The sequence below is a fragment of the Stigmatopora nigra genome, unplaced genomic scaffold, assembly GCF_051989575.1.
Source record: "Stigmatopora nigra isolate UIUO_SnigA unplaced genomic scaffold, RoL_Snig_1.1 HiC_scaffold_29, whole genome shotgun sequence".
Classification (NCBI taxonomy): Eukaryota; Metazoa; Chordata; class Actinopteri; order Syngnathiformes; family Syngnathidae; genus Stigmatopora; species Stigmatopora nigra.
The window spans coordinates 1297483-1309038 of NW_027551608.1; the positions used below are offsets into that span (position 1 = coordinate 1297483).

Sequence of the window (11556 nt, forward strand, 5' to 3'; positions counted from 1 at the left end):
CCCCCTCTCCGCCTCTCCGCCTCTCTCCCGGCTCTCCCCCTCTCCGCCTCTCGCCTGCCTCTCCCCCTCTCCGCCTCTCTCCCGGCTCTCCCCCTCTCCGCCTCTCTCCCGGCTCTCTGCCTCTCCGCCTCTCTCCCGGCTCTCCCCCTCTCCGCCTCTCTCCCGGATCTCCCCCTCTCCGCCTCTCTCCCGGATCTCCCCCTCTCCGCCTCTCCGCCTCTCTCCCGGCTCTCCGCCTCTCCCCCTCCCCCCCGGCTCCCCGTCCCCCTCCCCCCCGGCTCCCCGTCCCCCTCCCCCCCGGCTCCCCCTCTCCCTCCCCCCGGCTCCCCGTCCCCCCTTCCCCCATTGTTTGATTCAGAATGGGCTCTGGGAATAGTAAAGAATATCCAGCTGATGTGAAATTCATGCAGAGACATTTTCCTGACAATTGCGCCCATATAGAAGAATGAACCAAGAAGAACCATGCACATGGTTGGGGGGGGGGGGGATTGTTAGTGGAACCTTTGCAAACTATTCAATGGAATTTAGAAGTAAAAAAAAAGCTGTAAACAAAGGAAAAAAGCAAGACAAAATATGTAATCAGCTAGAAGATATTAAAGTTTGGATTGAACAAGCTACTAAACGAGAAGAACAAAGATCTGAGAAGAAAATCAAAAGGGCCACACAAAGAAATACAATGGCCGCCGTGGTTGTTAGGCCCGTGGATGAAACAACAGCAAGAAGCCCACTTTACGACCAGCCCCCCTACACAGATGCAGACACTCCTCACCCAACATTCCAAGCACCCCTGGTGCGGACAAAAAGAGGGGGGTCACCCAGTGTTCCTACTGCTCCTTTCACACCTCTCACACCCAGTGTTCCTAATGCTCCTTTCACACCTCTCACACCCAGTGTTCCTACTGCTCCTTTCACACCTCTCACACCCAATGTTCCTACTGCTCCTTTCACACCTCTCACACCCAGTGTTCCTACTGCTCCTTTCACACCTATCAAGGAACAAAGCATATGGCATGGAAAACTACTCCAAGATGAAGTTGGAAAAGAGGACCCTGAGCATGCAAATGCCACTACAGGTATGAACCGAAATCACTTGGGTCCGATTGTCTCCCCACAGATGCAGACAAGAGCACAAAGAGAAAGAAGGGAAGAAGGACAACTCTACCCTTCACTGGTGGCATTCCAAGAACCCCACTCCTACCCACCACAATGGGCACCACCAGGTCAGATATATCCCATGGTTGAAGTGGCAAATCCACATTTTCAGGTGAATGGAGATCAATGTAGAACCATTCTCGTCCACCGTCCATGGACCGAGTCTGATTACACTGAAGCATGCAGAGGACTGGGAGACCCAATCAAGAACCCAACTGAATGGTCTAATAATTTTGAACTGAGACAAACCTTCCACCTGAAAAGGGCAAAGCACACGTGAAGAAAAAATGGCTGAGCCGAGGACAAAGGAAAAATGGCGGCCAAATGGGGTGAAAAAAGCCTTTTTTCCTAACCCATCCCAAAACTCACCAGCATAACATCTTTGATTGATTCCAGGCCTCCTAAGAGACAGTGGCCCCCACCTATGCACCCTCTTCGTACAGACTCGTACCAGGCACCTTTTTACAAACAAAGGACACAAGGGGGGGTTGCGGGGGCTCCTGGAATGCCAGGCAAGAGAGATCTCAAGTTACCTCGCACCAAGTAAGAGCAGAGAGAGATAAGGATTTAGAGGCAGAGGAGACAGAAATGGCATTCATCCAAATTATTAATGATATCAAACGAGAAGAAAACAATGCAGAAATGGCATTCATCCAAATCATTAGGTAAATTAGCATGATTTCTATATGATGGAATAAGATGAATATATGTTTAGTGCACAAAACATGATTCATTGTTTTTCCATCACTTGATGAAATATGCTTTAGCGTGAGTCATATTAATGACTATTAAAATATCAGATTGCATTAATATCAAACAATTGATGGCAACCAAATGCCATTAACCTAGTTCTTTTGAGAACGATTAGAGCTGATAGGACGACAAAAGGTGGTTAGCTGCCAAGCTCTCCACTAGTGACAAAAATTGCAGGCCACTGATGTCCGAGTATGAATGAGTAGGAGCGTGAATGGTTGTTTGTCTTTTTGTGTTTTTGATTGGCCATCCACCAAGATATAATTGATCCATTAGATATCAAGGTGGAAAAGGATTTAGCAAATTGGAATCAATTTCTGAAACTGCCAATAAGCCCTTTTCAGGGATGGCAGCGAAGGATTGGAAATTTGACATCAATTTCTAAAATCACCAATAAGCCTTTCTGGATGGCGATGAAAAATCAAGGAAAATTGTTTAATCCAAAGAAGTTTTTTGATGATAATGCATTGAATTGGAGGAACAAATCTGCAATGCGAAATTTTGAAGCACTGAGAAAAACAAAAACAGTGCATCATATGAAATTCCAAAGTACCATTGATGTATAGGGATAATGGCATCCAAATTGTGTTAACAGATTAATTGACTGAATTGACAAAATGTTCCATATTTCGTTACCATACCAAACGCCATTATTCACTACACGATTGGAGCTGAAGGATGACTCTAATCTGGCTATTTGTATAAAAGAAAAACTTTAAAGAAACGCACTAATTTTGATTTGGCAGAAGAAGACTGTGTTTTTCAACAGGAAACATGGAGAAGACGCACGAGCAACCCAAAATGAGAACGTCCGTACAACTGTTGCTTACCAAACAGCAGACATGAAAATAGCTGAAAAGGAGGATGCAGATCCATCTTTGCACTGTAAGGAGGTTCTCTCAGTTGAAACGTTTGAGGAGACAGGTAAGATAAGCTTATTGACGCGATCAGACGTAATGGAAAGCATCCAATATTGATTGGAAAGATTATTGCTCGAGGAGCAATGCCATAAACCATAAGAAACTTTTTATATTGGTTTTATTGTCTCCATAAAAGAGTGAAAGCGTTTCAATTGAGATCAAACCTTCTTACAGATTTTTAAAGTAAACGATTAGAGAGAAAAGAGAGATTCCAATGGATAGATATGTAACTAAATTTTAATTTTATGCCTGACTATTGGAAAATGTTGATTAAGAAAGTTTTATAGGAGATGATTGGCAAACTCCAAAGACAATGGAATGTTACATTTGAAAAAAGAGACTACTAGTTTGGGATATTTTAGAATTTCAAACAACTGAGTTTAATATGCATCGCAATACACATTGTTAATTGAATTGGGACTTGATTACTAAGCTTTTTTATAAGTAATGAGTTTTAATGGCTCTAAAGGACAATTATGCTATAAAATATTAACCCTGATAGACAAGGTGTGGTTACAGTTTAGTGGGTTCAATTCTTTTCAGAATTATAAATGTTTACATTTGTTTCTGGATATTAATTGATGTGAATGTAACTGTTGCAGAGAGCGGGAAAGCTGTTTTCCTGAGGAGAAAACAGCCTGGTTCGCTTTTTGTATTTTTCCTATTTTTAGCATGATTAGTTAATTTGTGTAATTGCAAGAAAGGAAAAATCAAATATAGTTATTGATCTTAACAAGGAAGCAGCAATCGCTATAGAATAACAGCTAGTATATCTACTTTTGACTGATAAAGCATTCAGATTTTCACAAGCAAAGTGATGGAATAAGTAAGATTGTTGTGATTTTTGTCCATTTGAGTATTAAGCCCAACCAAGTGGCCGTATGCAGGTGTTGAGCATGCGCTAAAGACGACAGCAGCTAAAGCAGCAGCGCAAACACTTACTGCACAGTACTCACAACAACAAAAACTGAGTCAAAAACAGTATTATTGATATGCAAAACATTGCATCACATAAGGTAGAAATGCATCTATACAGAAAGAACACAGAACAGTCTGCAGAAGATCTGTACACAGCTAAAGGCCTAGCGGGCCTACCAAAAAAATATTCCAAAATTGAGCCATGGATTAAACCATGTCTCAACAGGGGGGATGATGGACATGGTAGAGCGTGTGTTCCATGTCCCAGAGGTCTAAATACCTACTTTTAAATTTTTTGTAGGAACTGTTGGATTTGTTGCAGACATGGTGTGCAAGGTAACTTCGGGCCCAAACGAGGACAACGTCCAAAAGAGTGTGGGACTGGTAGAGCAAACAAATGTTCATGGAAGACCATTTCAACATCCTCTATGGGAAGGTGAAACATGACAAAAGGCTAAGGGCAAGGCAGACCTAATCACAGAACGGATGGTAACATGTTTGGAGAAACTTGTCCAAAGAACAGGCAAGCTGCCGTGATCCCATTTTGTCTACTTTGCAGGAGGTGGTGAGGCCAGGTGACTGGATGCTGATCCGAGTCATAAAAAGGAAGTCCTGGTTCTCTCCACGATGGGAAGACCCATTCGTGGCCCAACTCACCAACCTCCACTGATGCAAAGATTGCTGAGAGGTCTACGTGGATTCACCAATCTCAGGTCAAGGTGGTTCGAAACATAGGGGACTGTGAGTAGACTGCAAGCCGGACGGTACCAAAACCCTTGTCCATTGAACATCATCAGACGTCTACTCACCTGCCCCGAGCGCCCCTCGCTTAACTTTGACATTTCGTAGACTTTGCATTCCCGCGCAGAAGCCAAAATGAAAGCTGCCGCCACCCTCATCACAGCGACTCTACTATCAGCCGCAACCTGGGCGTGGCTGGATGCCCTGCCCACTGAGACTCGAGCAGGAAATCGAGATGGTCCCATGCTACTGTCGCAAAAAAGCGTGAAGTGGTATGAAAAGAACAATCCAAAGAATCATTTTGAAGAAAATATGTGGTATAATTTCATGGTATTTCAGAAAAAAACTAACTGGTGTGAAAGAAAGTTGTTAGGTGTGTAGTCGTATGCCTTATTCCACAGGTACCCCACCAGTGTATCCCAAGCCAATCGACCCCTATACCTATAACACCTAAACACCTCTATGGTATCCCCACATACTGAGATCACGGTATCTAGAAGGTGTATTTAGATCTGTAGTTCCCGAGGTTGATGCCACTGTACCACCTTTAACAGGTAGAAAATTCACAAGGCTTTTGAACTATAATTGGACAGATCTAGTTATGTTAAACAACGTCCCATACCCACGTGATTTTAAGGCTGTGAGTTTCGCTAGTAATATGACATTCTGGGGTAAGTCCAGACCAGTAGAAGTCCCCATGAAATTCTGTAGGGATATACTTACCCCGTGCAGACGAGACACCACTAACAAAGCCAGGTTCAATGCCACAGGAGTACCCATGGGTGCCACCTGCAGGGACTATTACACTCTCCCTGATGTAATGGGCACTGATCCCCAAGGTGATGGGTATTGGATGTGTGGGTATACAGTGTATTTGCGTTTGCCCACAGCATGAAATGGTCGCTGTGCAATGGTGCAGATGGTTCAAGATGCATTCCAAGGATGGAGGTGTGTGCACCATAGTCGGAGAACACTGTTGTACTTTCATCCCAGATGAAACCGGTGACGAAGGTAACATTACTCATGCAATAGCGGAAATGAAACCCTTGGCCAACCCTATGGCCCAGGATCACTCAGCCATAGGTGCATCACTTTGGTCGTGGTTAATATCCGGGTCGTGGTTTGCGATTCTGGTTAAATTTTTAACACCATTACTTGCAATTATGTTACTCTTCTGTATTTTTTCAATGTGTATAATTCCTTGTATGAAAACTGTGGTTCGAAATACTATCCAGCATACGCTGGTAGCTTGCAGCGACATACAGTATCACCGCGTAACATGCCGTAATGAAGATTCTCCCACCATTTTGAAGTGCGACGAGTAACGGTATGTCAGGTCATCCGGGTAATTGTACATGTCTTAACTTCAAAACTATGTTCGCTCATAAAGAGGGACACAGAGGGATTTTCTTATATAGCTTTAAAACTACCTCACGTTTTTCACCTGTGCCTTCACAAATGATTTTATTGTTTTCTTATATAACCTTAAAACTACCTCACGTTTTTCACCTGTGCCTTCACAAATGACTTTATTGTTTTCCATACTCTTTGACAAGTAACTGTTGATGATGTTTATATTCTAGTACCTTGGTAGGAGGGATATAAATTGATGTTAAATGAAAATTCTTTCAAAGTTACTAAAGGGGGGAAATGTGAAGTATGAATGTATTTTATGCTTATCATTATTATGTCTTTTGGTTTATATAGTGTAGTCACTGGAATAGAATTTTGCACGACCTAGTGGTAACTCCCGTCACGACCTCTTTTAGTTAGGGGGGGTGTTATCTATCACGACACCCCCATTTCTTTGTGTACTTTCCCGCCTTAAGTTTGTCTCTGTCACATGATCCTGTGCTAATAAAACCAGGTTGTTTGTAGGGAGTTGCCAGGAATTCCAATCGGTCATTCGGGAAGATAGGACATCTTCTTGCACAGGCTTTTCTGGCTCCCTCCTTCATATGAAGTGGTTTAAATTCTCATCACGACTGGCAGTGTGTTTCCTCTGCTCCGATATTATTGAATGTATATGGTCTTAAACCTGACAATATATATATAAAAAATGTAAATACTTTGAATACTGTACTCAATGCGAAAATAGTTCCTGTCCGCTTGATTTTACTCGCATATAGGCCGCCTTTGTAGGACATAAAAAATTACTGAATCGAGGGTACGTCTTATATGCTCATAAAGACACGGCATGCACCAAACCGCAAGTTGACGACTGTCAGGTTTAAGACCATATACATTCAATAATATCGGAGCAGAGGAAGCACACGCAGAGTCGGCTTGATGAGATTTTCAAAGACTTCAGCTGAGGGAGGGGTCGGGAGCAGCCGGCGCTTGGAGATGAGTCCATCTCCTTGCCTGACCAGTTCGAATCCCTGCCTCCCTCCAACAGTTGAGCTCGTTTTATTAACAAAGGGTCATGTGACCTAGGTACAAACTTAAGGCGGGAAGAAGTAGACAAAGAAATGGGAGTGTCGTGATAGATGACACCCCCTTAACTAAAAGGTGTCATGATGGAAGTTTCCACTGGGTCATGCAAAATTCTATTCTAGTGACTACACAATATAAACCAAAAGACATAATAATAAGCATAAAATACATTCATACTTCACAACGACGATGACACGATGATGTCACAACAAAATGGCGCTGTGACATCATGACACAAGACAATGCGGCCATTTCTCATGTCAGCACATAACAATAGTTAAGGCTAATCGAAGGTTTTGCGGTCGATCGTTAAGATATAAATCTTAACTACGTAATGTGCATGTTATTATTGCACCCAGAGACTTGGTGAACACTACATATAGCGTTATGGACATGTTTCCTGGTTGTGCTTATATTATGAAGAGAAATGTTTCTTATAGTCACATGTATTCTTTCATTGCTTTAAAATAATGTGTATCCATATATATGTTCTTAGCTATCTTTTGGTTTGGAGACAACATCTGTGGAATTTACATATTTACATAACTAATTCAGTTACCCAAGCAGGAGGGGGGGTGGGGGCAAAGGTGACGGAATGGTTGCTCTGTTCCTGGCTATTGTGATAAGCAAGGGGAGTTCACATCGTTTTGTTCTCAACTCATCTCCTTGTAACAGGACATGACCTGAGTTACACCCACATGCTTATTTGCATATAGTCTTAAAAGTGGACTGCCTTAGGAGCAGGGGGCAACACTGGTCTGTATTTGTCAAAATGTTCTGTCCAAGTGTGGTTTAATTTGTGTTATTGTTCCATGTTATGTCTTCACTTTGTGTTATTGTCTTGGAATCAAGTTTGAACCTTCTTGTGTCCACTTATGAGAATAAAAAAATTGCGTATAAAAGAAGGAAATTATTGTACATTTGTGATTATAAAAAAACAAAATTCTACTTAGATTTTTTTTCTTGTTCGAAAGTGACAACTATTGCAGTAATATGAACCATGGGGGGGGGGGGGGGGGGGGGTCGAGCTACAGTGTTCCCTCGCTTATTGCGGTTAATGGGGACCGGGACACCCCCGCAGAAGGGTGAAACCGCGAAGTAGCCGGGCGCCATTAAAAAAAAATGCTTATAGAAACGTATAACACGTGACCAAAAACACCACCAGGCTAATATGCTGTTCATTCAGGTGTTTTATTCCACATTAGAATGCAGGTGTTATGTTAGTGCATACAAAAAATCACTGCAAATGTAATAAATGTAAACTTTTATTCAGAAAACTCAGAAATTCAAAAACATCATAGCAGCAATTCAAAAACATCATAGCAGCAATTCAAAAACATCATACGTACTAGTAGTCAGGATGGATCTTCCGCAGTTCTTTGGCGCATAAAAAAACATTGTTATGGGGAGTTGGGAACGTTGTTTTTTTTGGTCGGTGAGGATGCGCTTGTAAACAGCCATGACCTCATCGATGCGATTGCTGAACTCGACTGCCCTCACCATGTTATCGTCCATTTCTTTGGCCTTTCTTTGGAGGTCTTTGGCTGTATTAAAGAGGTCCTGCAAATTATGTAAAGTAAGGCCACCTTCGTCAGCGTCGTCAGCATCGTTGTCGGCAGCAGGCTCCTCTTCCTACTCACTCGCCGACTTGGTCATCTCACCACTCGCATGCACCATCGCATCAAACAAAGATTTAGCCTTACTTCGGATTAAGTTTCCGTCCAGGCTGATTTGCTTCGCCCTACAATCACGGATCCAAATAACCAGTGCATGGAGAGTGTTTGGGAGGCATCACGAAGGGCTTCACAAAACTTACGCTTAACTTGGCGACAAGCGTACTGTATAGCACGAGATAGGCGTGGACTGAGAATGGGCATCCTTGGTGAATGGGCCAATGGGGAGTCGAGTATATTCAGTGAGCATTCAGCTGGCCAATCAGCTTGCGTTTATGCCCGTGATGCGGAAGTGAAACGCCGTGATGCGGAAGTGACGCGGCCGTGACGCGGCCGTGATCCCCCATGATGCTTTGCGCATACGTGCATTTTTTGTGTTTTAGAATTTATAAAATGATGAAATTACTAATTCTAATTGAATATATTGTTTCCACACCCTGTAGGACGCTGTAATTTCTAATTTTAATTTAATATCTTTAAAATGTATTTTTTTTCCTGAAAAGAATCCGCGAAGCTCTGCAGGCAGCAATAAGTGGAACGCGAAGTAGCGAGGGTTCACTATACTTTGACATTAGAAACACTGGCACAACATCTTGAATTTCTGGTAAGAAAATTGAGGGCTACTGGGACTTTGCGCTTCCAACCTGGAGCCAGCCAGTTAGGGATTTTAAGCATCAGCTTCTGGTTCTCTTGACAATGATTTAATATTTCAAGGCCTTTCACAGGAGGCATCACTTGTAACCTGACATTTTGGAAAACAGAACATCTTCTAAGCCCCTCTGCATCTTTGGGGTGCTGAATTGTAAACGGCTGCCCATACCATTGGTCAAGCTTACGCTGTACGTCACTGAAAGCCTCTGTAAGAGTTCAAAGTGAATATGTTGGTGAAATTTCCTATTTAGCGCCAAAGATGAAGCATTGCCCTGACTTCCGCCATTTTTCATCTCCCGTCTTTCGGTTAAGATTTCAGCGTGAATATTGTCATTTTTATGAACTTTTTTATACTTAATATAAAATCTGCAATGTACTTATGTTGGGAATGTTGAAACCGGTGAAGGATATGAATTAATATTTGAATATCAAAAAGATAATCCGTTAACGTCCCAGAATTGCCTGCGTACATGTGTAGGCACCACATGCATGCGTTTAGCATTTATCATGGATATTCATGAGTCCTTCCCTAATTAAATATTTTTTTCTTCATGGGTCCACAACAATGCATGTTACATTTTTTACAAATAATAAATGATAAAGACACGTCCAGAAAATCTCATAACATAAAGTGCATGTGTGTGTTTGGGTAAAAGGATTTCAGTTAGTCTATACTAGTATATTAATAATTCCGTTTGACCGCACTGTCTACCTCAACTAAATTGCAGCTGCAGCCGGTGTGGAATCTCTTACTCTGCACACATTCAATCTATTTGGGTAGCAGCCTTGACTGTACTTACTGAAATGCCTGTCTTACATTCAAAAGCCTCGATTAAAATCATTGGGAGCTACAAACATCGTTTCTACTAAGAAAACGATAAAAATATTTGCAATTTCTTTGAAAAGTTGACGTGGCATTGTTGTTAGGGGGAAGGGCTATCTTTAATTTTTGTTTCCCTTACAAAGGACAACACACCTTCTTTCTGTATAATCCAATTGACAATGTCAACTCGTGATTACAGTCGCTGGCAATTTAAACAATAATACCCTACCTTGAAATATGCGACTTGTAGGTAGTTGTACGGGGTCCTTTTTTCGAACTCCAACTCCACCTCTTCACTGATTTGATGTAAAGTTGGTAAACCAAGTTTTGTAGTTTCGCAAGAGTTCACACAGTCGGCGCGTTTCATAATATTCCAGAAGAACGCCAGGTCGGCTACAGAACCAGCCCCGGGTATGAGGATCCCTAAGCGGGACACTGGGTCTTGGAATGTGTTCTGGCTGGCGCATTTGAGTCGGCAGTTTGTCTTTACTCTGCGGACTGTTGCTCGATTCCGGAGAGCCTTCTCCATGTTGAGGATTACTGAGAGATAGTCTCCCTTATAGTAGGCTTCCACTCCAGTGTCAAAAAGGAAATCATAAGGCTCCAACATAAAATTACTGTTCACGTAAGAACTCCACGAGCGTGACGGGAATGCAATGCAAACGAGTGTAAATGCTAAACTCAGCACCATTCTCAAAAAATCTCGTGCGAATGAATATTCGAATTTTTAGGAAGAATGATCAAGACCCACTATAACATATTAAACGTGACAAAAAAAAACAAATAGTACTTCAGAGAATAAAAGGGAACCACAACCAATCTCAATCTACATCAGCCTTGAAATGGTCCTTTGGTAAAGCGGTGGGGTGGGGTTAGGTTTGGTTCGGCCCAGTTTCCACAGAAGATCCCACGTCACTTTTGAGATGTTTGAGAAATTGATTTATTTGATAAGGCACAACACACATTAATGAACATATTTATATTCATTTTAATGAATATTTTATACACGTAAATATGTAAGATTGTAGCCGCTATTTTCCGAAATGGTGTTTATTTCAGGGGGCAACCAGGACTGTGCCAGACTATCTCCGTGTTTTAGGCACCTAATTGTTTTGTAAACCTACGTAATATTTGATTATACCCTGCCCACATCATCACCGGCAACATCAACTAAGTTTACCACACTCACAGAGAAATTCTCTGAAATGCTTGGTGGGAGTGGGAGACTTTTTAAGGCCAAGAATTGGACATTCAATCACCCCCGCAAATACTCATCACCAAGCAGTAGGCTGCAAAGGGACGTTGGAAATATGTTCCCACCGTGACAATTGAAAACTATTGGCGTTTATTCCTTTTCGACCTCGTTCTCATAACCCCACGAGTTTCATTTAATAGATAAACGGAAAATACAATTAAAATTATAAATTCTCTCTCTGTGTCTCTCTCTGTGTCTCTCTCTGTGTCTCTCTCTGTGTCTCTCTCTCTCTCT

The 11556-nt window shown here is 42.2% G+C and overlaps 1 protein-coding gene across 3 annotated transcripts in view; it reads right to left on the minus strand.

Moving 5' to 3' along the window:
- p3h1 (prolyl 3-hydroxylase 1) overlaps positions 1-10935 on the minus strand; it is a 63247-nt gene extending 52312 nt beyond the window's left edge. Inside the window, exon 1 of one of the 3 annotated variants that reach the window (XM_077711741.1) lies at positions 10297-10935. In XM_077711741.1, coding sequence (XP_077567867.1) covers positions 10297-10758 — 462 coding nt within the window. In that variant the 5' untranslated portion in view covers positions 10759-10935. The remainder of the gene's footprint in view (positions 1-10296) is intronic. The other 2 variants (XM_077711739.1, XM_077711740.1) reach the window with 2 other exon arrangements.
- Between the last annotated feature and the right edge of the window lie 621 nt (positions 10936-11556).